The sequence below is a fragment of the Microtus ochrogaster genome, unplaced genomic scaffold (assembly GCF_000317375.1).
Source record: "Microtus ochrogaster isolate Prairie Vole_2 unplaced genomic scaffold, MicOch1.0 UNK106, whole genome shotgun sequence".
Taxonomy (NCBI): Eukaryota; Metazoa; Chordata; class Mammalia; order Rodentia; family Cricetidae; genus Microtus; species Microtus ochrogaster.
In genome coordinates, this window is record NW_004949204.1 from 786,637 (window position 1) to 812,820 (window position 26,184).

The following is a 26,184-nucleotide window of genomic DNA, read 5'->3' on the forward strand; positions in this document are numbered from 1 at the left end:
ACACCAGAAGAGGGCACCAGATCTCATTACAGATGGTTGTGAGCCACCATGTGGTTGCTGGGAATTGAACTCAGGACCACTGGAAGAGCAGCCAGTGCTCTTAACTGCTGAGTCATTTCTCCAGCCCAAGGTTTTAATTATTATTGTTAGTGTTACAGTCTGATTATTTATGATCTTCTATTTTTTTGTTTTTGTTTTTATTTTCTGAAGCAGAGTATATATTCCTAGCTGATCTGGAACTTGTGTAAACAGACTGGCCTTCAACTCACAGAGATATGCCTGCCCCTCCCTCCCAAATGCTGGGATTTGGGCATCTGCCACCATGCCCAGCTCTTTTCTCTACTTTTGACCTAGAAATAATTAAAAGATCTAAGCAGATATTTGAGGAAAATACCTAATGAGATTCAGTGATACTCTCCCCTTCCCATAGCATGCTTCTGAGATCAGGGAGACTGGCTTGTCAGGGTCACATGGCCTTAGACTCCAGTGATGCTTGTTTTCCTCTGGCTCCCAGAAATGTGTCCTGAGAATGGATCTTGTGCACCAGAAGGTCCTGGTCTTTCGCAGTGCATTTGTGCTGATGGTTTTCACGGATACAAGTGTATGAGGCAGGTAAGGAACTGGACCTTTTAGAAACAGAGGGATGCATTTGGCAAGAACCTCTCAGAAAGAGACAAGGCCGAGATGAGGGGATGCATGGCGGAGAAAAACTAGGTGGCGGAAAGTGACCCTGCATATACTGCTGTGACTGTTTGTTTGTTTGCTAATCGCAGGGTTCCTTTTCACTACTTATGTTCTTTGGCATTCTGGGATCCACCACGCTAGCCATCTCTGTTCTACTTTGGGGAACCCAGCGCCGAAAGGCCAAGGCTTCATGAACCACACAGGGCTTCCTGCTCACCTGAGATCACCCTGATCGTGACAAACAGGACTGGCCAGGGGGCGGATCCTGCTCAAAGCTGAAGCGGCCATTGATAATGAAGGAAGGTGTCAAATTGCACCACCTCGGCGTGATGGACCCTCGGTTCAGGAATGGACGAGTACTTGTTTGTATTATTGACTACAATAAACACTTTCTTCCCCATTGTTTTAGGGACTAGCGCCATACCTTCGCGTCTTTCTTGCTTGAGGGGCTGGTTTGGGACGGTCGGGTTTCACGGGTCTCCAGGGTTTTGCTCGGTGCTCGGTGTGATGCTGAGGACCCACCCCATGGTCCCGCCCCTTACGTGCCCGGCCCCGCCCCTCACGCTACCGGCTGCCTGCGCCGTCGCAGTCGTGCTTCTGCTCAGTACGATTAGGGCTCCCGCCTGCCGCGCCCGCCTGCTCTCCAGCGCTCCGCGCAGCGAGCCACGTGGACCAACTCCGGCGCGCTGTGTTCGCTTGGTTCCAGTGAGGCTCGCCGCGCCTCCCTCGTCTCTGTGCTCGCCCGGTCTCAGCTCCGACCCCATGGCGGCCCTGGTGTTGGAGGACGGGTCGGTGCTGCAGGGCCGGCCCTTTGGGGCCGCTGTGTCGACTGCTGGGGAAGTGGGTAAGCAAGCCCGGGCGGGCTGCCGACCTCATCCCACTCTGCTTAACCTGTCCACCCCTCCTGCACACTCCTCTCCCCGATGCGGTGGCCGCAGCCCCAGCTCCCTTTCACCACTCACTACCGAAGCAGTCATCTCCTCCGGGATTTGCTGTGCTCGGGGCAGTGTTCTAAAGGCTGCCCTTGCCAGAACTCAGCCCTGCCTCTTTCTTCAGTGTTTCAGACCGGCATGGTCGGCTACCCAGAGGCCCTCACTGACCCTTCGTACAAAGCTCAGATCTTAGTGCTAACGTACCCTCTCATCGGCAACTACGGCATTCCCTCAGATGAAGAGGACGAGTTCGGCCTGAGCAAGGTAGTCACACCCAGTGCTTTCTCAACATCCCTTCTCAGATCAGAAGTTAACGGTGAAGTGACACACTGCTACACATCCTAGAGGAAAGAGCGGAAAGCACTAAGGCGGCCGTGGTTACAGGGCTTTTAGGGGACCTTGAAAGGCGGAGCTGGAGACCACAGAGCCTCCAGGTGGTACCCCCTTTCAGAATCTTGTGTGAGGTAAAGGCACGGGCCACAGGAAATGGCAAAGGGCTTATGGGAGTAGTTATCCAAATGAAATGCAAGGGGTGCAGTTTTTCTAGTTATTTCATAAGAACCAATAAAGCTTTTAAAAATTTTTTAGTAGCAGTCATAGGGGCAAACAAAACCCTTTAGGTAGTTAGCCTTCCTAATGCGATGGCCCTTTAATACAGTTCCTTACGTCTTGGTGACCCCCGACCATAAAATTATTTTCATTGCTACTTCATAACAGTAACTTTGCCACTGGTGTGAATTGGAATGTAAACATCTGATATTTCCAATGGTCATAGGCGACCGCTGTAAAAAGGCCGTTTGGCCTGGGGGTCGTGACCTACAGGTTGAGAGCCACTGCTTTAGGATCCTATAAGTTGGTAAGAAACTGGAAACCAGGGTTGTACCCTTCTAGTACCAGTCATTGCCAGTTCATCTACATCCGTGACACTAATCACCATCTGGACTCCGGGCATTGCTTCGTTTTCTGCTTCTCAATAGTATTTATTTCTAGATAGAAAACTCAAATTTCGGCCAACCTGGTCTACAAGAGCCCAAAGCTGCAAATTTCCTCATGTAGTGAGGTCCTCCCCATTCATTCTGTAAAATCTGAAAACTAAGTTGTCTCTGAGAGTGAGGTACAAATGTTAACACAATCATTATGATAATAATAGAAATCACCATTGACTAGATACAGTATTTCTCACAAAATTTGCTTAATCCCTGATCCCAGTCTTATGGTGTCTTCCTATCAAAGCCTGGCTGACCTGGAATTCCAGGAGATCTACCTGCCTCTGTCTCCCAAGTCTTGACATTTGATACTATACCAAACCTTCAATCTTTTCCTCCTTTTAAAATTATTTTTATATTTTTTTGTTTTTGAAGATATGATACTCTATACTAGGCTGACTTCAAACTCAGGGATCTCTCCTGCCTTTGCCTCCTGAGTGCTGGTACTAAAGACATGTGCTGCCACCACCTGGCTAATTCTTATTTTTGAAGCCTGCCCTGAATAAGGGCGCACTAATTGTTATTCCTGCAAGTTTTTCATCATAAGCCGCTGCATACCTGCTTTTTAATTTTCATCTTAGTATCTTATGAATTTGGTTAACATGTGAATTGTCAAAAATTTAGACCCTGAGGTCTCCTACAGCCCAATGCATTTGCTGTGTCTGAAGTTGTGTACATGGGCCAGTCTGCCTACCCTGGGGAGGGCTGCAGCTCAGGTTGACCTTTGAACTCAGAACCCTCCCACCTTACCTTCCCCTGGTGCTGAGATTGCAGGTGCGGGGGCGAGTATATCATCATCATCATCATCACTAAAGACCAGGGTCTCTGTGAAGCCCACACTGCCTTCAAGCTTGCTGATGGTTGTCTCAGCAGTGCTGGGATTACAAATATCAGTATTTTGCCTTTAAATACAACTTTTCACTTAGCTTGTTTTCAAGACAAGATCTTGCTAATTCATACCCCTCCCTCCCTGGAGTCTTTCTTTTTGAGACTGTGTTTCCCAGGCTAGCCTGGTACTCACTATTGTTAAGCCATACTGACCTCCAACCATCGGCAATTTTCTGCCTTGTTCCCCGCAACCCCCAGGAATGGGATTATAGACACATGCCACCAGCCTGTCTTGAATGTCGTTTAATCCCCCCCACAAAAACTTACCAGGTCAGGTATGGCATCTACTCACTTAGTCCCATTGCTGGGAAGGTAGAGGCAGGCTAGCTCTACATAGCTCATCTCGGGCCAGCCTGGACTATGTAGTGAGACCTTGTTTCCAAACAAAGTGTCCTTTTTAATTTACTATAATGTACTTCTTTTGAGTAATAATTTGGTTATCTTTTAAAAATTATAATCTGAAATGAAATGATAAAATACATCATATCTGTCTGGTATTATACCCTGTAACTTTTTTAAAATTTATTTGTTTGTTTGTTTGAGACAGGGTTTCTCAGTGTAGCCCTGACTGCCCAGGCTGCCCTGGAACTCACTCTGTAGACTAGGCTAGTCTCCAACTCAGTGATCCAATTAAAGGCGTGCAGCACCACACCTGGGAAGCTTTGTTCTATTGTAATGTTCTGTGCGAATATCTTTTTATAGTTATATTTTATGTTTTAATAAATAAAGCTTACGGAAAGATCAGAAGGGCAAAGCTAAAACCTCCGGAGGTCAGGGAGTGGTGGCGCACACCTTTAATCCAAAGATTTGGGAAACAGGCAGATGGATCTCTGTCAGTTCAAGATCAATGCTGAAACAAATCCATGTGGTGGTGGCTCACGCTTTTAATCCCACACCAGTCAGTCTGTCAGGTGCAAGTACACATTCCTGACACATTGGAAACAGAAGGAAGTGGAAGGGGTTCCATCTTTGAAGGAAGCTAACATACAGTGGATATGCAGGAGTCGGGTGCTCACAGGGAGACTTGTAAACTTGCTTTTGGACGAGGGAAAGTACCATTCTCCGTTCCTTGGGCACTCTAGGCCCTTGTTCAGGACTACCTGTGAAAGTAGGAAGGGATGACAGACTGTCGTGTGGGGCTGAGCGGACAATGTCGGGCGTTGTCCTGGACTCCTCACTGACTCCTCTTCCCATCTGTAGTGGTTTGAATCCTCGGAGATCCACGTGGCAGGACTGGTGGTGGGTGAATGCTGTCCCACGCCCAGCCACTGGAGTGCTACCTGCACCCTGCATGAGTGGCTGCAACAGCATGGCATCCCTGGCCTGCAAGGTATGATCGCATGCACCGGGATGTCTGGGTGCAGGGCAGTGGGCCTAGCTGGAAAGAAACAGGTTTCTGAAATCTGTTAGTTCCCGCGTCTAAGGTTGCAAGACAAAATGTGCAAAGTTTAGATTAAAGAAGAATCCAAACTATTGCTCAGAAGGAAAAACTCTAAAGAAAGCAAACGTAGCTCCTGGTTTGCCTGTTTAAGTCCGACTCTCCGCAGATTTTTACATGGTTACATTGCATTTGGCTAATGCATGTCTGAAAGGCAGTTCTGCTCCCTGCGGTATCCTCAGTGGATAGCCACTGACGTGTAAAATGCAATCTGTAGATCCTGTAACTATTTCATGAAAACAAACTATTCTTCCTTAAGAGAATTAATCGTGTAGTCTCCCCTTTTCCCCCTTTTGGTGGGGGAGAGTGTTGGTTTTGAGCTTTTGAGACAAGGATATATGTAGCCCAGGCTCCACTCAAAGGCAATGTGTGACCAAGATGACCTTGAACGCTCGACCCTCCTGCCACTTCCCAAGGGCCAGTGTTCTGCTGCACCACTACAGCTTATGTTCTTGCTCCTATAGTGTCACTGAGCCTTTTCATTTTTCTCTAGAAGTTATTTTCAATAATTAGATCGTTCTAGATCGTGGGTCAACTTGGGCTTGCTATTTTGGGCAGGGACACTTCGTGGCACTGTCCCTCCATTAAGCCCATGGGTTTGACTTAGGGCTGTGGAGCGGCGGGAGTGTTCCTGGTGACTGTCATCTGAGGCTGTGCTGTTTTGATAGGAGTAGACACTCGGGAGCTGACTAAAAAGTTACGGGAACAAGGGTCTCTACTGGGGAAGCTGGTCCAGAGTGGGACAGAGCCTTCATCCCTGCCATTCGTGGACCCCAATGCCAGGCCCCTGGCACCAGAGGTCTCTATTAAGGTACAAAGGAGGTGCCCACAAGTGGGGTAAACTCGGGGTTTGGTGTGGCCATGTCTTCACTTGCCGATCTGTGGCCGCCAACTGTTCTCTGTTCCTCAGACTCCGCGGGTATTCAATGCAGGGGGTGCCCCTCGGATCTTTGCTCTGGACTGTGGCCTCAAGTACAATCAGATCCGATGTCTCTGCCAGCTTGGGGCTGAGGTTACTGTGGTACCATGGAACCACGAATTAGACAGCCAGAGTGAGTATCTGGGGCCTTGCAGACCAGCAGCTTTTGTTAGGGCGGGAGAGCTGTCCCTCAGAACAGGTGGTGAAAGTCAGTGTGAGTTGTAGGAAGGAAGGCAGAAACCAGGGGCTCCATTTTCATGGTCGAGTGTGTGTGTGTTGTGAGATCTATTATTTTAATTATTGGGGGGCACAAGTGTGTGCCATACAGCCTTAAGAAGTCAGGTCTCTCATGGGTTCTGGGAATCGAACTCAGGTCATCAGGCTTGCACAATTGGTGCTTTTATCTGCTGACTCATCTCGTCAGCCCTCGGGTGTCTCTAAAATCCCATTTATGACCACCTTTTCTGCCCGTTCCAGAATACGATGGTCTCTTCCTAAGTAATGGACCTGGTGATCCTGCCTCTTATCCTGGTGTGGTATCCACACTGAACCGCGTCTTGTCTGAGCCCAATCCCCGACCTGTGTTTGGAATCTGCCTTGGACACCAGCTGTTGGCTTTAGCCATTGGGGCCAAAACTTACAAAATGAGGTGGGGCTTGGGAGAATAGGAGCCAAAACTTGGGACATAATCAAGGAGCGCACTGTCTTGAGAGCTGGGGGTTACTGGTGTGGAAACTGGCGTCGAGCTGTTGGGAGCAATGAGATCTGAAAGGGCCGAGTTTGCTTTAGTCAGAAGAGGGTGGTGAGAGCGGTTGACTCTGTCCCATTCTCTAGGTACGGAAACCGAGGCCACAACCAGCCCTGTTTACTGGTGGGCACCGGGCGCTGCTTTCTGACGTCCCAGAATCACGGGTTTGCTGTGGATGCAGACTCGCTGCCAGCAGGCTGGGCTCCTCTCTTCACCAACGCCAATGACTGTTCCAATGAAGGCATTGTACATGACAGCCTGCCCTTTTTCAGGTGAGTGTGGGGGGTGCGTGGGGCAACAAGAGGCCGTGAAGATGGGCAAAGAAAGCCCAGCCATGGACCTGGAGGCTGCCACAACCATAGCCGTGACGTCAGAGGTTTCTGTCATTCAATCTCTTCGACAGTGTCCAGTTTCACCCAGAGCACCGCGCTGGCCCTTCAGATATGGAACTGCTTTTTGATATATTTCTGGAAACTGTGAGAGAGGCTGTAGCTGGGAACCCCGCGGGCCAGACAGGTAGGGCGCTTTGTAGAATCAAGATGTGGACTTAAGAATGGGGCTAGTTATCAGGGCGGTGGTGGCGCACGCCTTTAATCCCAGCACTCGGGAGGCAGAGGCAGGCGGATCTCTGGGAGTTCGAGGCCAGCCTGGTCTACAGAGCTAGTTCTGGGACAGGCACCAAAGCTACAGAGAAACCCTGTCTTGAAAAAACAAAAAAAAAAAAAAGAATGGGGCTAGTTCCAGACAAGCCAGAGAGGGACTTATTCTAAAGGCTATGTTTGGGAAGGAGGAAGAGAAACAACCCTGGGCAGTTTGTGCTGCCTCTGTCAAAAGGATCTCCAGAGGTAGAGGTCCTGGGCTCCTCTCAGGCCTCTCTGCTTTTTTTTCTGGAACAGGGGTTCCATCTGCATGGCTCCTGGAGGCCCACTCTCTTGGCATTCAATGACTTTGTTTGCGTTCACAGTTAGAGAGCGGTTGGCGCAACGCCTCTGTCCCCCTGGGCTTCCCATTCCTGGTTCTGGGCTTCCACCACCACGGAAGGTTCTGATCCTAGGCTCCGGGGGTCTCTCCATTGGCCAAGCTGGAGAATTTGACTACTCGGGCTCTCAGGTAAGGTGTGGCTATCACCTCCCATCTGGATGTGCGACCCATGGAGTCCTAAGGAGAAGAACTAAGGCCTGGGCACTGTTAGCAGGGATGAAATGGCCCAGAGAGGTCTGCGTGCATCCAGATGGATGAGGTTGTGAAGGACAGAAATCCCTTACTAAGGACTGTCGTACGAGGGAGGGAGGGAGGGAGGAAGGAAGGAGAAATGCTGGCCTAAGGCTTCAGTTGTCTGTTGAGGAGGCTGATAGGCCATTTTTGTCCTGTCAGGCAATTAAAGCCCTGAAGGAGGAGAACATCCAGACATTGCTGATCAACCCCAACATTGCCACAGTGCAGACCTCTCAGGGGCTGGCAGACAAGGTCTATTTCCTTCCCATAACACCTCACTACGTAACCCAGGTATGGCTCAGATAAAGAGGGGACTCTTGATGGGCAAGAGGTTTCACTGGCACCTACAGGGTCCTAAACTGCTTTGATCTACTCTCCCCTAATGGTTTTAATTCCTACCTCCTGCTTCAGGTGATCCGTAACGAACGCCCAGATGGTGTCTTACTGACTTTTGGGGGCCAAACAGCCCTGAACTGTGGTGTGGAGCTGACCAAAGCTGGGGTATTAGCTCGGTATGGGGTCCGGGTGTTGGGTACACCCGTGGAGACCATTGAACTGACGGAGGACCGACGAGCCTTTGCTGCCAGGATGGCTGAGATCGGAGAGCACGTAGCCCCCAGTGAAGCGGCAAATTCTCTTGAGCAGGTTTGTGAGGTGCTTGGGTAAAGAGTGATGTCATTTCCTCTGTATCTTATTTCCTTTGGGTCCAAGAGCCCTCTGGGCAGTAGCAAATGACTTGTTGGTTCACGTCTTCTGCTCACTGCAGGCTCAGGCAGCTGCCGAGAGACTGGGCTACCCTGTGCTGGTGCGTGCAGCCTTTGCCCTGGGCGGTCTCGGCTCTGGCTTCGCTTCCACCAAAGAGGAGCTGTCAGCTCTTGTGGCCCCAGCTTTCGCCCACACCAGCCAGGTGCTGATAGACAAGTCTCTGAAGGGCTGGAAGGAGATTGAATATGAGGTGGTGAGAGATGCCTATGGCAACTGTGTAACGGTGAGTGATGGGGCACAGGGTGGCCCAGGCATTCTGAACTCATGGAAGAGCAGAGTCTAGAGTAGTCTAGCCCCAGGCATAGCAGGACCTGGGGACACAGCCTCCTGGTTCTTCTGACTTCCTTCGTTGGTGACCACCACCCCCCTTTGTAGGTATGTAACATGGAGAACTTAGACCCCCTGGGCATCCATACTGGTGAGTCTATCGTGGTGGCTCCCAGCCAGACCCTGAATGACAGAGAGTACCAACTTCTGCGACGGACAGCTATCAAGGTCACCCAGCACCTGGGGATTGTTGGGGAGTGCAACGTGCAGTACGCCTTGAACCCGGAGTCCGAGCAGGTGAGCCCGTGAAGTTAATATTGCACCATTGTATCTTGGTCTTTGGGCCTTGAGGTTAAGAGGTTTGTTGGTCCTGCCCACCCTACACCGAAGCCTGGATCTTGGTTAGGGTTAGAGCTTGGGGAGGGCCCTTTCACTCCAACCCTATTGGGGATGCGGTCATCTTTTATTTTTGAACACTTTTCTAGGTCAGGTACCAATGACTTATTCTCTCTGTTCTCCCTGTTGGCAGTATTACATCATTGAAGTAAATGCCAGGCTCTCCCGCAGCTCTGCCCTGGCCAGTAAGGCTACAGGCTACCCTCTAGCCTACGTGGCAGCCAAGCTAGCCTTGGGCATTCCCCTGCCAGAGCTCAGGTATAAGGTGGTGTCAGGGAGGAGGGACTTGAAAGCATTCAGAAGACAGGGACTGCGAGAGTGACGAGATGCTCACCCTGCATTTCCTCCTCTGTCCGTCTGGCACCCCAACTTCCTGACGCTCAGGAACTCTGTTACCGGGGGAACAGCAGCATTTGAGCCCAGCCTGGACTACTGTGTGGTAAAGATTCCTCGATGGGACCTCAGCAAGTTCCTGCGTGTCAGTACAAAGATTGGGAGCTGTATGAAGAGTGTTGGTGAGTTTAGCACTCCTGGGGTCCTGTAGAACCAAGATGCTGGCATTACATCATTGTACATGCTTGACCAGTGGTTCGCAACCTTCCTAATGCTGCAACCCTTCCGTACAATTCCTCATGCTGTGGTGACCCCCAACCTTAAAATGATCCCAGTGCTACTTCATTACTGTAATTTTGCTACTGTTGTGAATCATAATGTAAATATCTGGTATGCAGAATGAATATCGGAAAAGTGATCCCCAAAAGGATCACAACCCAGAGGTTGAGAAGACTGGTCTAGAATGTCAGTGATGTCTAGTGTGATCTGAATTTCCCCTGCTCCTTTATTGATAGTAGCTTAGAAGTAATGGTTTCAGAGTTAATGGGCGCGTTTCAGGTTGGATGGTCATCGTCAGGAGCAGGGTCAGACTCATCTGGAAACCTGTGTTGGGATAGTCCCTGGGGTCTTCTTCTCTCTTTAACAACCGAGTAAATGGAGAGGCCACAGGAAGAAAGTGACCTGGTTGAAGGCTCACAAAGGAGCAGTGTGAACAACCAGGTCCTGTGAGGCCATCGTTCACTACTCCCCTTATCCTTGTGACCGGTTCCCTAGATGCACCTTCATCCGCATGGCATCTTCTCCACGGCCCCATCGTTAGGTTGGTAAATGCAGGGGAGAATTACTCTTGCTTTCCTGTGAGTCCTTGTTTATTTATTTATTTTTTTTTTGGTTTTTCGAGACAGGGTTTCTCTGTGGCTTTGGAGCCTGTCCTGGAACTAGCTCTTGTAGACCAGGCTGGTCTCGAACTCACAGAGATCCGCCTGCCTCTGCCTCCCAAGTGCTGGGATTAAAGGCTTGCGCCACCACCGCCCGGCTCCTTGTTTATTTTTTAGGCATTTATTTTATCTGCATGTGACTGTTTTTCTTGCATATTTGTATGTGCCTCAGAACATATCGGGTCCCCTGGAACAGATGGTTGTGAGCCACCATGTGTGTGCTGGGAACTGAACTCGGAACCTCTGGAAAAGCAACAAGTGCTCTTAACTGCCAAGCCATCTCTCCAGCCCCAATCCTACTTAATTTTTAAAATTTGACATTATTGTGTTTGTGTGTGTGATATCTGTGAGGGTGGCGTGTGCATGCCACAGTATGGATGTGTGAGTCGGTTCTTTCCTTCCACCTTCTCATGAGTTCCGGGAATTGACCTCTGGTCGCCAGGCCCAGGTGGGAAGCTGCTCTCAGTGATCCCTTCTAAACGGTAGTCAGCATGGTGCTAGCCATTCTCAGCCTAGCTCCTCCTCTGCTGCTTGATAAAGTGGACTTTTTAAAAATGTAATTGGCTATGGGTGGATTCAAAGAATAGTAGGATCGTCCCGCTGTTATCCAAACTCTTTAATATTCTAAAGGATGAGACATTCCAGATGGTGCCATCATGGGATGAATAAAGCAAGCCAGAGAGCTGGGCAACCATCAGAGGTTCCTGCTGTTGCTTTAAACTGCAACAAGTTCCAGCATGTACAATGAAGTTTTGTCTTAACAGAGTGTTAAGATCAGAGCAAGACAACACTAGTTACCTGACAAAGAACTTTAGCACTTGGGAGGGTTAGAGGGGAGGACTGTAAGTTCAAGGCCAGCTTGGGCTACATAGTAAGTTCTGGGCCAGCCTAACCTGTGAGAGTGACACCCTGCCTCAAAAACAAAACGAAAAGCCCTCGGATTGTTTCAGAGCATTGTGTGACAGTCAGGACCACGCAGTGGTGAAGTGGGCTGGGACCTAAGTGCTGGTGTGCTCCGAGGTGTCCCTGCGGTGGTCCCATCTCAGGTGAGCATGCACATGCCCTAGCTCGCAGGCCACCTGAAGCATGTCACTGCTCCAAGTCTCCTTTTAGAGTGGGAGTGGCTTTTGAACAAGTAAGTCAGCTCAGATATTATTTCAGAATTTTTAGAAATCCTACAAGGCTGCCAAGATGTTCCTTCTGGAGATGAATTTCTGTTATATGAAAATTATAATAAACATGGGACTGGAGCCATAATTAAATTATGGTTAAAATAAATGGATTGGAAATAGGACAATCAAAGATTGAGTCCCAGCTGAGACTTTGAAATGTCTTAAACTCCTCCGGTCTTCTTGAAATGCCATCTTCCTGCTTACTCCTTATAAATTTGTGTTTTTGTCTTTTTGAGAGAGGCTCTGGCCTTGCACTGTCCCCTTTGTAGATGAGGTTGGCCTGGTGTTCACTATGTAGCCCAGATACTGTCTCCAAACTTTTGGCAATCCTTCTGTTTGAGTCTCTTAATTTTTTCCCCCTAGAAAAGGTCTCACTATATAGCCATAGCTAGCATGGAACTTGCTATGTATCAGTCTGGCCTCCAACTTAGAGTGATCCTCCAGCCTCTGCCTCACAAATGCTGAGATGGCAGGCATGAGCCACAACATTCAACCTTCAAGATACTATTTAGCAAAAATCACCCAAATGATCATTCTCACTTCTTAGGGGGTTATTACACTTTATACTTTGTATTGTAGACAGGATCTTATATGATGCAATTGGCACTTGACAAGGGCTACACAGTTACTCTTGCCGAGGGCCCTTGCACTTCTGGAAATCTTTTTGTAAGTAGTAACCTGAAATAAAATAAATATCCCCAGCCTCATAACCATCCACACTTAGAAGCTCAATGTCCTTTAGTAATTCAGCAGTTAAATGATGGGAAAGCGTGTGGGAATTGGAGTAGTGCTTATGGGGCCATGTGGGGAAGTACTTGTGAGTGGGGGAAAGTGGAACTTAGGTTTATACTGTGGTTGTCTATGAAACATAGGGGGAAGCCCTGGAGCCAAACCCATGCTTGTCTGGGTGTGGGTTTGGGTGGGTGTGCTGACTGGTACGTGAGGGGGCCAGAGGACAACCCTGCGTGCGGTCACCCACTCCCCTTTCTCTTGACTGGCCAGTGATCCCCATCCCCAGTTCTAGGACTGGAAGCTGTGCCCCCACACCTATCTTTTGTCTGGGTTTTAGGACTTGAACTCAAGTGCTAGGCAAATGCTATTCTGACTGAACTATCTTTGCACCTCAAATCCTTGTTCGTTTGTTTGTTTCTGAGGCAGGGTCTTTTTACGTGGTCCTTTCTGGACTAAAACTTATTATGTAGACCATGCTGGCCTTACACTCACAAAGATCCGCTAGCCTGTGCTATCATGCAGACCTTCAAATCTTAAAAAATGCAATTGGTTAGGGATGGATTCAAGGAGTACTGGGGTCATCTTCCTGTTATCCAGACCTTTTAATGTTCTATAGGATGAAACATTCCAAATGGTTGCCATCATGATGTGGATGAAGCAAGCCAGCGAGCTGAGCAACCATCAGTAGTGTGGTCTGCTGCTGTTAACTAATAAATACCAGTAACAGCAGGCCCCTTTCGGCATGCCAATTCCATGTCCAGTCAGGACAGTTTGTGCTTGTCTGTGAAAATGGTAGGAATAAGAGATGGTTTTCAGGCTTCTTCACGGCGAAGCACCATGAAGCCCACCACCATGGCCAAGATTTAAATAAAGCCCATGAGCATGTTGGACATCAATCACCACACGTACCCACCCACACCACTCTCTGTCCTTCATCCTGTTCCTCCAGGTGAAGTCATGGGCATTGGCCGCTCATTTGAAGAGGCCTTCCAGAAGGCCCTGCGCATGGTGGATGAGAACTGTGTGGGCTTTGACCACACAGTGAAGCCAGTCAGTGACGTGGTAAGCAGCTCTTCTTCCTGAAAGCACCCTGACGTGGGCCCTGCTCCACTCTGCCCCTCAGCCGGAACTTCTAGACAGTAACTGCAGCGATCACGTGGTGATTTGCCGTTTCTCACCTTCCTATCCCTGCACCGTTCTGCATCCGTCCATCTGTGCTCTTCCCCAACAGGAGTTGGAGACACCAACAGATAAGCGGATCTTTGTGGTGGCCGCTGCTCTGTGGGCTGGCTACTCAGTGGAGCGCCTGTATGAGCTCACGCGCATTGACTGCTGGTTCCTGCACCGGATGAAGCGCATCGTGACCCACGCCCAGCTGTTGGAACAACACCGTGGACAACCTCTGCCCCAAGACCTGCTGCACCAGGCCAAGTGCCTTGGCTTTTCAGACAAACAGATTGCCCTTGCAGTCCTGAGGTCAGAGATGGTGGTGAGGGCCTCGGGTCAGCAAGGGTGGGGAGGCATTGGTGGGAAACCTGGGGGTCTTGCCTTCATTTGTCCATAAGATATTTTCCGTTCCATCCCTGCCCTAGCATTACTTCATTAGTCTGTTCAATATCCAAGGCCCAACTGTGTTTCTGTCCCCTTTAGCACAGAGCTGGCCGTTCGGAAGCTACGTCAGGAACTGGGGATTTGCCCAGCAGTGAAACAAATTGATACTGTTGCTGCTGAGTGGCCAGCACAGACCAATTACCTGTACCTGACATACTGGGGCAACACCCATGACCTCGACTTTCGAACACCTCACGTCCTGGTCCTTGGCTCTGGCGTTTACCGGATCGGCTCCAGTGTTGAGTTTGACTGGTGTGCCGTAGGCTGCATCCAGCAGCTCCGGAAGGTCAGAGTCCTTTGCTCCCGGTTTTCCTGCTCTCTGTGGCGGTTGCCTGTCCTCCCACGTGAGACCCTGGTCTTCCTGTTAACCGCTACACCTTCTGTCGTAGGTTTTGGGTTAGGGTCCTTCCTTATGCTCTCTTGCTCCCTCTCGCTGCCTGAGTCTCCTCCTCATGTGTAGCTGTTCCACAGGAGGCTGGCAGGCTGCAGTGAGAGCTGTGACTCCCTTTCTCTTTGTGCTTCCTCTTAATTGTTAATGCACCTCCTCCCTATGGCAGATGGGTTATAAGACCATCATGGTGAACTACAACCCGGAGACAGTCAGCACCGACTATGATATGTGTGACCGACTCTACTTTGATGAGATCTCTTTTGAGGTGAGGGGGTACCCAGGGAATGAATGGACAGGCTGGGCAGCCCAAGGTCCTTTGGCACTTAATCAGGCTGAGGGAAGCAGCGAGTGAGAAGGCTCAGCCCCCTGAGCCCTTCTGTTGCCCTTGGTTCCTCTCCTGTACTGCAGGTGGTGATGGACATCTACGAGCTGGAGAACCCTGAAGGTGTGATCCTGTCCATGGGTGGGCAGCTGCCCAACAACATGGCCATGGCTTTGCATCGGCAGCAATGCCGAGTGCTGGGCACCTCCCCCGAAGCCATTGACTCGGCTGAGAACCGATTCAAGTTCTCCAGGCTCCTAGATACCATTGGTATCAGCCAGCCTCAGTGGCGTGAGCTCAGTGACCTTGAGGTAGGCTGGGTCCTGGCAGGAGGCCTAGGGATTGGATGTTGTTTGTGAGTGTGACCAGCCCTGCTGAGCCACCTGTTCCCTTAGTCTGCTCGCCAGTTCTGTCAGACTGTGGGGTACCCCTGCGTAGTGCGCCCCTCCTATGTGCTCAGCGGAGCTGCTATGAATGTGGCCTACACTGATGGGGACCTAGAGCGCTTCCTGAGCAGTGCAGCCGCTGTCTCCAAGGAGCACCCCGTGGTCATCTCCAAATTCATTCAAGAAGCAAAGGTGAGAGTCTCCTCCCTGCCAGCCCCAGAGAAGGCTGCATTCTTGCTGAGTCATAGGCACAGCGGGCTCAGAGAGATGGGTTGTATTAGTGCTGTCTCACAAATGGAGCTTCTTGGGGAGGGCAGCAGGAATTGGAAATGGCCCTGGCCTACATCCCTTTGCCTGTGTCTGCCCCCAGGAGATTGATGTGGACGCTGTGGCCTGTGATGGCATCGTGTCGGCCATTGCCATCTCTGAGCATGTGGAGAATGCAGGCGTGCATTCAGGGGATGCTACGTTAGTGACCCCCCCACAAGACATCACCCCCAAAACTCTGGAGCGGATCAAAGCCATTGTGCATGCTGTGGGCCAGGAGCTCCAGGTCACTGGGCCCTTCAATCTGCAGCTCATTGCCAAGGTAATAAGTCAACAGGAAGGGACCAGAGCCTACAGCTCCTCCGTGTTCTCTGCCTGCTCCACTGCTGGGGGGCTGTGCACTGCCTTACCCTCATCCATATAGGCAGCAGAGCTAGGGAAGGGGTCATTTCTAGAGTCCACAGCACTGTCAGGGCTGGTGATAGTCACCCAGTTGATCTCTCAGACTCGAGAATGAGGGTGAGAACTAAGGTTCGTAGAGCAGTGTCTGTGCACCTGTGCTGTACGGGGCCTGATCCAATGTTCTTTCCCCAAGGATGACCAGCTGAAAGTCATTGAATGCAATGTGCGCGTCTCTCGCTCCTTCCCCTTCGTGTCCAAAACACTAGGTGTTGACCTAGTGGCGCTGGCCACGAGGATCATCATGGGAGAGAAGGTAGAACCCGTGGGGCTCATGACCGGCTCTGGAGTCGTGGGAGTAAAGGTAAGGGGAAAACGGGCCCTTGAGACTGGTGTACAAAGTCTGTCATTGTTACAAAGAACTTAGGTTAAAAACTAGATGGTTCTGCAAACTGTGGAACACCTGGCTGCTTTGTTTGATTAATTTATTTCTATTTTCGGTGGTACTGGAGACTTGAACCCAGGGCCTCAGGCATGCGAGACAAGTGCTCTGCCGCTCAGCCCAGGGGGAGTGCTCAATGAGCAGATAAACCCTCACCCACGCAAGGCATCGATGCCCAACCATGGGATAATAAGATGGTCATCATTCCTTAAGAGCTTACCCTGTAGGAGGCAAAAGGAGTTTGGTCCAGAAATAGCCTGTTCTGGAACAGTCTGTGATACACCTACATAACCAAGTTATAAACCAAATGTACAAGGAGTTTAGAGATGGGCGATGCTGTTTCCAAAAGGATGCTTTGGGAAAGCTTGGGAGAAGGGGTGCTATTGGAACTGAGTCTCAAGAATGGTACGGCTGTTGGATTCACAGCTCCTTGGAGCTAGCTGTGTTGGGGCCAGGAAACAGCCGGGGTGGAGGCAGTGTGGGAGCAGCTGTGCCGGGGTGATGGGGACAGGGCCTCTTTGTTGCCTGTTCTTCCGACACTTTGGTCCTGCTGCTCCCCCAGGTGCCTCAGTTCTCCTTCTCACGCTTAGCTGGTGCTGACGTGGTGCTGGGCGTAGAGATGACCAGCACTGGAGAGGTGGCTGGCTTTGGAGAGAGCCGTTGTGAGGCCTACCTCAAAGCCATGCTCAGCACTGGGTTTAAGATCCCAAAGAAGAACATCCTTCTGACCATTGGCAGCTACAAGGTACCAAGGCCGCCGGGGGAGGCGGGAAGTCACACGGTTTCAACTTCCTAGACCAGGACTCACTCGTCTCCCTCCACCTGCCCTCCACCTGCCCGGTTCTAGAACAAAAGTGAGTTGCTCCCAACTGTGCGGCTGCTGGAGAGCCTGGGATACAGCCTCTATGCCAGTCTGGGTACGGCTGACTTCTACACTGAGCACGGGGTCAAGGTACGTGGTGGCCTCCCATCAACCCCTCTGGCCCCAAAGGAGGCTCCCCTTTTCCCCTTTCCCAGTGTAGACCAAGTAGGGTTTGTAAGAAAGCAAAGAAGTTTCTCAAAGGCTCTCCTGCACTGTTGATGTGTTGATGGTCTTGTGTTTTTACTTCCCAAGTCTTGTGCGTGTGTACATGCGTGTGAGCTCATACTTCTTGCCACAAGAGAAATTCTTTTTCTGTTGAGAACTATACCTTGCCAATAGCAAATAGAGGCAGCGCCTCGCCCCCAGCCTGTGAGGGGCCAGAGCCTTTCAGATAAGCCTCCCTGGCGCTTGCGGAAGTGAGGCTGGCCTTGACTCTCGTTTGGGCTGGCAGGTAACTGCTGTGGACTGGCACTTTGAAGAGGCGGTGGATGGCGAGTGCCCACCCCAGCGGAGCATCTTGGATCAGCTGGCTGAGAATCACTTTGAGCTAGTGATCAACCTGTCGATGCGCGGGGCTGGGGGTCGCCGTCTTTCCTCCTTTGTCACCAAGGGCTACCGTACCCGGCGCCTGGCTGCTGACTTCTCTGTCCCTCTCATCATCGACATCAAGTGCACCAAACTCTTTGTGGAGGTGACATGATCCCCGCGTGCTGGCCGCTGCTGTGATGAGGGAGGGGAGACGTGGTCTGGGGGTTGGGAGGTGGCCTGTGACACGGTCCCACATGCTGGCCGCTGCTGTGATGGGAGGGGTCGTGTGGAAAGGCTGTGCGGGTGCAGCTTTGTGGGTCCAGAGGCAGTGAGGTGGGATGGAGAGAACTCACTTCTACCTCACCTCCCAAGGCCACCCTTCAAGCCTGTCCTGACTGCCCTCCCCTTGCAGGCCCTAGGTCAGATTGGCCCCGCCCCTCCTCTGAAAGTCCATGTAGACTGCATGACCTCCCAGAAGCTGGTGCGACTACCTGGTGAGTATGTCTCTCAGGATACTGATGGCAGCTCCCAGAGGCTCTATTCTGAGCTCCCTCAGTCCATGGTGCTCCTGACTGAGGGGCTTGCATCAGCAGCTGTGAATTCTCTCCTATTCCGACTCTGACCTTGCCCCTCACATTTCCCAGGATTGATCGACGTCCATGTGCACCTTCGGGAACCAGGTGGGACACACAAAGAGGACTTTGCCTCAGGCACAGCCGCTGCCTTGGCTGGGGGTGTCACCATGGTTTGTGCCATGCCTAACACCCGGCCCCCCATCATTGATGCCCCTGCTCTGGCCCTGGCCCAGAAGGTAAGCCACTATACCCCTGCCTACCTGAACCTCTTTCTCTCTGTCCTTCCTGTGACCCCTGCCACTGGTACCTTGCTGGTGTGTAGGCATGGATGTCAGCAACCCTTACCTTGTGTGTATCTTCTCTAGCTGGCAGAGGCTGGTGCCCGCTGTGACTTTGCCCTATTCCTTGGGGCTTCATCTGAAAACGCAGGGACTCTGGGTGCTGTGGCTGGGTCTGCAGCAGGGCTAAAGCTCTACCTCAATGAGACCTTCTCTGAGCTACGGCTGGACAGTGTGGCCCAGTGGATGGAGGTAGGAAATATATCACCACAGGTTGTCTCCTGGCTTAAGGCCTTGTCTGTGTGGGCTGTCAGCAGAAGGGGTTCAGGTTCTTCTGGGGCACAGGGAATCAAAAGCTCATCAGTTTCATCAATTCTTTCTGCCCAGCATTTTGAGACCTGGCCTTCCCACCTCCCCATTGTGGCCCATGCCGAGCGGCAGAGCGTTGCTGCGGTCCTCATGGTGGCTCAGCTGACCCAGCGCCCAGTGCACATATGTCATGTGGCTCGGAAGGAAGAGGTGAGTGTGGCAAAGGTCGCCAGAAGGGAGTTGAGGAGCCCAAGCCAGTACCCTTGTCACATTTGGCCCTCAGTTCTGTCAGAGGGAATGTCAGAGGTAGACTCTGTGGGGCGGAGCACATTGAGGGCCCCTGTGGATTGCCCTGCTTTCTCTCTAGATCCTGCTGATTAAAACTGCGAAGGCCCAGGGGCTGCCAGTGACCTGTGAGGTTGCACCCCACCATCTCTTCCTAAACCGGGAAGACTTGGAGCGCCTGGGACCTGGGAAGGGAGAGGTCCGGCCGGAGCTTGGTTCCCGAGAGGACATGGAAGCTCTGTGGGAGAACATGGCTGTCATCGACTGCTTTGCCTCAGACCATGGTGAGTTGAGGGACTCAGTAATAGGTAGTTGACAAGTGCTGGTTGAAAGGGTGAAGATGAGAGGCTATGTGTGCAGGGGCCAAGCCCCAGAGGGCCACAGAGAAAAGCATGACCACCAGGGTTGGGAGTGAAGACGGTGACTGGAATGAGGTGTCCGGACCTGCCCCCCAGAGTGATAGCTGCTGTCTTCCAGCTCCCCATACCTTGGAGGAGAAGTGTGGGCCCAAGCCTCCACCTGGCTTCCCAGGACTGGAGACCATGTTGCCGCTCCTGCTGACGGCTGTCAGCGAGGGCCGCCTTAGTCTGGATGACCTGTTACAGCGACTGCACCACAACCCGCGGCGGATCTTCCACCTGCCCCTTCAGGAGGACACCTATGTAGAGGTGTGGGGACAGAGACCAGAGGTGGGGAGAGTGCCGCCCTCAGAGCTGTGCTCTGGTGACCTTACCCTTGTGTGACCCTTGACCCTTTGGGCAGGTGGATCTGGAGCACGAGTGGACAATCCCCAGCCACATGCCCTTCTCCAAGGCCCACTGGACCCCATTTGAAGGGCAGAAGGTCAAGGGTACCATCCGCCGTGTGGTCTTGCGAGGGGAGGTTGCTTATATCGACGGACAGGTACATGTGGCCCCGGTTGATCTCGGTGGTGACGTCTTGGCAGGACTCTCACTTTACCCTGCCCAGCACAGACCCACTGCCGTGTCCTAGGTGACATTTGCTGGTGTCTGCTTCTCTAAGAGCCCCTGTGTGCTCTTCTCCCTCATGCCCCTTGCCTTCTGTGTGCAGGTGTTGGTACCTCCGGGCTATGGACAAGATGTTCGGAAGTGGCCTCAGGGAGCTGTTCCCCAGCCTCCTCCTTCAGCTCCTGCCACCGCAGAAATAACCACGGTAACCACTCTGCCCCGGGCTGGATCTGGCCATCAGCCCGAAGGGCGTGCCCTAGGGCTGGGCCAGCAGCAGTTTCACTGGCGGAGAGTGCCACACTTGACAGACGAGATCACACTACCTGATCCCTGGCTGCTGCAGAGTGGACCTGGCTTTGAGTTTAGGAAGCCAGCTCTGAGAATCACAAGTTACTGTGTCTGCCCAAGCCTTGTTGTTAGATTGGCACATACCTCAAACAGGCCAATTGTGTCTACCAACCGTTGGCAGCATGTTGGGAGACTGTAGCAGGACAGAGGTGCCGTGGGGTGGGCTCTGCACTGGGGACCCTGGATTTTCCTAAGGGACTGTATGTGGGCCAGTGCTGGTCAGTCACTTCAACATGATGGGCCATCTCCGTTTCAGACCCCCGAGAGACCACGCCGAGTCATGCCAGGCCTTCCTGATGGCCGCTTCCACTTGCCACCCCGAATCCACCGAGCCTCTGACCCAGGTTTGCCAGGTAAGATGGGTCCTGTAGCACGGGATGCAGGCTCATTCCTACTGACCTGTGTGGGGATGGATACTGTTCCTCCCAGCATCCATAATGGGCCAGGGTTGGGGCTCAACTGCCCAGGAAATAATTCAGGCTCTTCCTCTCGGGGCTCCTTTGTCCCTTACTGGCCTCACTCTCCTTCCCTTGCTCCTAGTCTGCGCCACTGCATCCTTCTCTGACTAAAGTAATTTCTACAGCATGAAGCAAGCGTCCCATAGCGTTTTCTCACAGGCCTTTTTTCGTTGTGGGCAGCTATGTACCTCCGCCCTGGAGCTGGGATCTCATGGGGCAGCCGAGCATGGGGTAAATCCCGCTTGCTGGTTGGTGTGAACTTGGCCATTCCTCTGCCTCAGATCCCTGATGCCAGCTGGGAAGGCCCTGGGAGGGGCACCATTGGCCCATGCAGCACATCCCTCAGGGAGTCCTGGGTCCCTCCCGTAGCTGCTGCATCCTTCCTGCTCCCCCTAACCTGCTGTAGCACCTGTGGTTTGAGGTGGCTTTAACACAAGCACCGGGAACAGAGGTCCTTGTGACTTGGGCCCACCACAGCACAGCCACCAGGTGACCTCTGTCCAATTGCCCTTTGCAGCTGAGGAACCCAAAGAGAAGCCATCCAGGAAGATAGTGGAGCCAGGTGAGCCCAGCCTGATGCATATTCACCCAGAGGCCTCTGTAGTCTGGTCCAAGTATGGTGGCCTTCTGACCATTGTCTCTGTACTGCCCCTCACTGCAGAGCTGATGGGAACCCCTGATGGCCCCTGTTACCCTGCACCACCAGTACCCAGACAAGCATCACCTCAGAACCTGGGGGCTTCTGGCCTGCTGCATCCCCAGACGTCACCTCTGCTACACTCCTTAGTGGGCCAACACATCCTGTCTGTCAAGCAGTTCACTAAGGATCAGGTGCCTGGGGGAGAAAGGGCAGGGACACCCAGAGTTTGAGGATTTAGTGGCAGGACCCATGGGGCTGATTCACGGTCTTTCACAGATGTCCCATCTGTTCAATGTGGCGCACACGCTACGGATGATGGTGCAGAAAGAGCGGAGCCTCGACATCCTAAAGGTCAGGAGGGCAGTGTAGTGGACGGTGGGTCTACCCGGTCCCTTCGTGAATACATCAGACTGTGCTGTCGCCTCTGCTTGGAAGGTCCCTGCAATCTGGCCCTGTCCTCTTGGCTGCTTTCCAGCCATGGTTGACCTACACATGGGGGTAGTCACAGGAGACAGCTGTGATGTTTTCTCTTCGGGATAGCTACACACGGGTGGCTTTAGTTTCCAGTCATGCTATTGTGGAAATGTCAAGTTGTGACAGGTCAAGGGGAGGGTCTCAGTGCCCTCTGGTGTAAGAGGAGGGTGAGTGCTGCCCTGTGCACATTCCCGAGGAGCACATGCACAAAACACCCTTCCACTTCGTCCTGTCCCCAGGGGAAGGTCATGGCCTCCATGTTCTACGAGGTGAGCACCCGCACCAGCAGCTCCTTTGCAGCAGCCATGGCCCGGCTTGGGGGTGCTGTTCTCAGCTTCTCAGAAGCCACGTCCTCCGTCCAGAAGGGCGAGTCCCTCGCAGACTCGGTGCAGACCATGAGTTGCTATGCCGACGTCGTTGTGCTCCGGCACCCTCAGCCTGGGGCTGTGGAGGTGAGGTGGGGTGGCTAAGTCTGGACCGAGGAACATCGTGTCCCTTCCTGCCCACATGTCCTGTGCCCACAAGTCTCAGGTTGGGTTGGACGGGTGAAGGGACCTAGGAAATGGAGAAAGCAGGATTCTCCACATGGCTCCTGTCTTCCCAGCTGGCGGCCAAGCACTGCCGCAGACCAGTGATCAATGCTGGGGATGGGGTTGGAGAGCACCCTACTCAGGCCCTGCTAGACATCTTCACCATCCGAGAAGAGCTGGGGACTGTCAACGGCATGACGGTGAGGGCGCCAGGAGTTCTCGGGGGCGGGGGAGGCAGTCCAGGAGTGGTGTCTCTAGTCCTGAGGGCCAAGATTTTGAGCTGACAGAATGGGTGCCTGCTGTGAGTCTGTCTGGTGACTTCTGCCTCCTTTAGATCACCATGGTAGGTGACCTGAAGCATGGACGCACAGTGCACTCCCTGGCCTGCCTGCTCACCCAGTATCGTGTGAGCCTACGCTACGTGGCACCTCCCAGCCTGCGCATGCCAGCCAGCGTCCGGGACTTTGTGGCTTCCCGGGGCACCAAACAGGTGAGCTCCTGGTGGCTTATCACACCCTGGGTGCTGAGGGGAGGGTGGTGAGAACTCAGTACTGACTCACGGGCTCCCTCTCCAGGAGGAGTTTGAGAGCATTGAGGAGGCCCTGCCCGACACCGATGTGCTGTACATGACTCGCATCCAGAAAGAACGATTTGGCTCTGCCCAAGAATACGAAGCTGTGAGCATAAGGCTTACGTCAGAGGCCCAGGGCTGGGCTGTAGAGCATCCATAGAAGAGGGCGGGAAGGCTGGGCATGCGCTGGAGCGCACCACTAGGTTCCAGACCCCTTGGTTGCCCCAGCTGTGGCCGCCTCTGTCCCGAACCTAAATGGGGACCCTGCCTACCTTGCAGTGCTTTGGTCAGTTCATCCTCACTCCCCACATCATGACCCGAGCCAAGAAAAAGATGGTGGTGATGCACCCGATGCCGCGTGTCAATGAGATAAGGTGATATGGCCCTGCTGTTCAGAAGCCCTCGCATGCCCACCGGGACAGGCTCTCCGGGAGCTGGGTGGTAACGCTCCCCTTCTCTTGCAGCGTGGAGGTGGACTCGGACCCCCGGGCGGCCTATTTCCGCCAAGCTGAGAACGGCATGTACATCCGCATGGCTCTGCTGGCCACTGTGCTCGGACGTTTCTAGGGCCCGGCCTCCTCTGTTGTCTCTTCAGGCCCCGCTGCTGGGCAAGGAATCCCAATGCCCCCTACGGGGGTAGCACACTTAGCAGACAGCCCGGGCATATAAATGTACAGACCGAGACCACACTTTAGGCCCCAGACTAGAGTATTCTCTGGCTTCTTGGGGGTGCAGTCTTTAATGCTGGGAGCCCCTCTGCCTCATCTCCGTTCTTACACTCAAATCTGTACAGTTACTTTTCTACTGACTATAATAAATAGCCAAACAGTCCCTGGTTCCTCATGAGTGCCGTGGGCCGGCAGAGGAAGTCTGTGGTGGGATGAGAAACCCCTACTGGGCTCTGTGGGGCTCGGACTGACACTTGGTGCTCAAGTTATGTGTTTGCTGGACATCGAAGCTCCCCTAGAGAGTCTGGCTTGTGTCCAGCCTACTCGGTGTTAAGTCGCAATCCAAGCCCTCTGAGCAGTGGGGCTTGGCCTTCTAGGAGAACACCCAGGTCCTGGAGAAGGGAGGCTGTGCACTGGGTTGTAGCTGCCGAGATTCACTGTTCTCCAGACATTGACTCCTTCCTGACTAGCCCTGGCCTTCAGTGGCCTGGGTTGCCGTCATACCCCAGAACCTCACCCTGGGGTTCTCCAGTTGTCATCAGTATGGGGAACCCCTCTTACTATCTCTGGGGACCACTGCCTAATGCCATGGAGAGCTGAGCGGCCTTTGGCATGGGGTCCTGGGTAGGTGCTAAGGGGGAGTAGCTCTTGTGGCTGCAGGTGAAGGGTGTGAGAAGGCTGTTCTGGTCCATGAACTTGAACAACAGACTTGACTTGGCATGCCCTGGGCATAAAGCTCCATGTTCCCTGGGAACAGAAGATAATCAACTCACCCCACTTATTTATTTGTTTTCTGTGTTTTGAAAAAAGCTAGGCATGGTTGGAATTGCTTGATAGCCCCAGCTGCCCTCGCTCCCAAGTCTGGGGTTGGAAGCCTGTACCATCACATCTGGCCTTCCTTTGATTTCCAGTTTTAGGTTATAGAATCTATAGATTGACCTTCCACACATCAGCTCCCAGTGGTCCAGACTGCCCGGTCTCCACTCAGCGGTGCACTTTGCAGCGAGGGGAAGGAATCGCCTTTTTAAAGGTGGCGCCAACACAAACTCGATGCCCGTTTCCCTTCAGCCTTTCCGCCTTTCCGCCTTTCTCAGCTGTGCAGACTGGCTCGGAGAAGTTGGCGGGTAGCTTGTGAGACTGCTCACAGCCTGCTTGGTTTCAAATGCGTCTTTCTATTAGGAACTCGTCATTTCTGGCTTTTAGGCCACATATATCAAATAGCTGGAACCAGTTTGCAGAGATCGAGACTCACAAAGGCTTGGTGGGCAGGCCTGGAAGTGGGTGAAAATCTCACATACACCACAACCTGGCAGAGCAATGAAAATGGCCTGCCTGCCATGCAGCGTGAGCCAGGCTTGGCAAAGGGTTCCCGTCTAGTGGGTAGAGTTGAGAGACCACAACAGGCTGTGAGATTTGTATTTCAGTTCTGAAAGAAACAGGGTCATAGCCTGGGTGCTGTCTGAGGAGCAGCTGGGGTGAGTGAGTTCAGTTCTGTACCCTAGAGGGGGCTGAAACAGCTGGGCCTGCTAATAGGTGAGTCCCTTCCAGTCTTGAAAACCCAGCCCCCTCAGCCATCACTCCTCGAACTGGGGGTGGGCTGGATGGGTTGATGTCAGAATTTCTTTCCAGTACTTCTCTGCTAAGATTGCACAAGTGTAAGCCTGGAGACCATTAGCCCGCCGCAGAGGCTCGCAGAACTTGGAGCCGTCCCTGTGTGGAGGCTGCACTTGCTGCCAAGTGGCATGCACGCTCTCCTCAGTTGCTAAGTGGTGGGAGGTGTTCCTGCCCTGCTTGCTTTGGCTCTCCTAATCATAACACAGCTCTAAATTGAATAAACTTTGCTACAACCAGAAGTGAGGTCTTATACTGGGAAATAAAATGAAAGCAGCTATTAGCAAAGAAAACATTTCAATAAAGTCCGCCATGTCTGACTGAGCCTTTCTCCACCCGTTGAGAAGCCACCTTGAGTGTGCCATGTGATTCTTATTAACTGCCAGAACTCAATTTCCTGGCCTCAATACCCAAGACATTTGACCTATTTTTTCCGGTAATGGCTCTCGTATGTCAGGAGCAGACCTACGCACTTTGCAGCTGCTAGCATTTCTTCAGGCATTTTGGATGAATCCTTCAAATCTATTCATCCTTTTGAAAGACACCTGTCGTTTACCTCCAACTCTTTATCCGGAAAATGTCCTGAAAGTCAGCAGCCCTGTGGAGCTCTGCATCCAACCCCCAGCTGGCCATGAGACATGTCAGAGCCCGAGCTGTGAAGGGCAGAGTTTGAAGTTCCCTGTGTCAGACCCTGCAGCACTGTCCCAGAGATAGCCGAGCTTTGTGGGGCAGGCTGGTGGCAGCACCCGGAGGAGATGGAGAAGCACTGGCAGAGCGATCAGGCGCTTACAGCAAGCTTAGATGGTAAGCGGAGATGGGATGGTGGTACGGGCTGGTCTGTTAGCTGG

At 52.4% G+C, this 26,184-nt stretch overlaps 2 protein-coding genes across 3 annotated transcripts in view; both read left to right on the plus strand.

Annotated features, from left to right (window-relative positions):
• Atraid (all-trans retinoic acid induced differentiation factor) overlaps nucleotides 1-1,102 on the plus strand; it is a 5,938-nt gene extending 4,836 nt beyond the window's left edge. The window contains exons 6-7 of the mRNA XM_005371355.3: nucleotides 515-612; nucleotides 774-1,102. Of these exons, the coding sequence (XP_005371412.1) occupies nucleotides 515-612; nucleotides 774-878 (203 nt within the window). The 3' untranslated portion in view covers nucleotides 879-1,102. The remainder of the gene's footprint in view (nucleotides 1-514; nucleotides 613-773) is intronic.
• On the plus strand, nucleotides 1,022-23,889 carry Cad (carbamoyl-phosphate synthetase 2, aspartate transcarbamylase, and dihydroorotase). Of its 2 annotated transcripts, XM_026778105.1 has the most exons (45): nucleotides 1,022-1,528; nucleotides 1,741-1,880; nucleotides 4,691-4,820; nucleotides 5,597-5,739; nucleotides 5,839-5,980; nucleotides 6,325-6,496; nucleotides 6,682-6,867; nucleotides 6,999-7,111; nucleotides 7,560-7,705; nucleotides 7,970-8,101; nucleotides 8,222-8,455; nucleotides 8,577-8,798; nucleotides 8,951-9,139; nucleotides 9,372-9,496; nucleotides 9,623-9,753; nucleotides 13,363-13,475; nucleotides 13,645-13,889; nucleotides 14,064-14,310; nucleotides 14,582-14,680; nucleotides 14,824-15,048; nucleotides 15,133-15,315; nucleotides 15,494-15,712; nucleotides 15,986-16,153; nucleotides 16,794-16,976; nucleotides 17,079-17,183; nucleotides 17,545-17,784; nucleotides 18,034-18,115; nucleotides 18,266-18,432; nucleotides 18,562-18,726; nucleotides 18,862-18,993; nucleotides 19,151-19,352; nucleotides 19,546-19,736; nucleotides 19,831-19,971; nucleotides 20,140-20,241; nucleotides 20,641-20,737; nucleotides 21,023-21,073; nucleotides 21,360-21,404; nucleotides 21,504-21,673; nucleotides 21,759-21,833; nucleotides 22,196-22,408; nucleotides 22,561-22,686; nucleotides 22,821-22,976; nucleotides 23,062-23,163; nucleotides 23,337-23,431; nucleotides 23,522-23,889. In XM_026778105.1, the coding sequence occupies exons 1-45, from the start codon at nucleotides 1,033-1,035 to the stop codon at nucleotides 23,622-23,624; spliced, it is 7,143 nt and encodes a 2,380-aa protein (XP_026633906.1). In that variant the 5' UTR covers nucleotides 1,022-1,032; the 3' UTR covers nucleotides 23,625-23,889. The 2 variants fall into 2 exon arrangements, with proteins under 2 accessions (XP_026633906.1, XP_005371413.2); XM_005371356.3 differs by lacking the exon at nucleotides 21,023-21,073.
• Nucleotides 23,890-26,184: the final 2,295 nt, after the last annotated feature.

What these genes read in the sequence shown, in the direction of transcription:
- Cad (XM_026778105.1), top strand. Translation starts at nt 1,033, where the DNA reads ATGGACGAGTACTTGTTTGTATTATTGACTACAATAAACACTTTCTTC. An exon ending in TGACCATTGGCAGCTACAAG is followed by an intron (nt 16,977 to 17,078) that starts GTACCAAGGCCG and finishes GCCCGGTTCTAG; the next exon opens with AACAAAAGTGAGTTGCTCCC. An exon ending in CTGCCCAAGAATACGAAGCT is followed by an intron (nt 23,164 to 23,336) that starts GTGAGCATAAGG and finishes CCTACCTTGCAG; the next exon opens with TGCTTTGGTCAGTTCATCCT.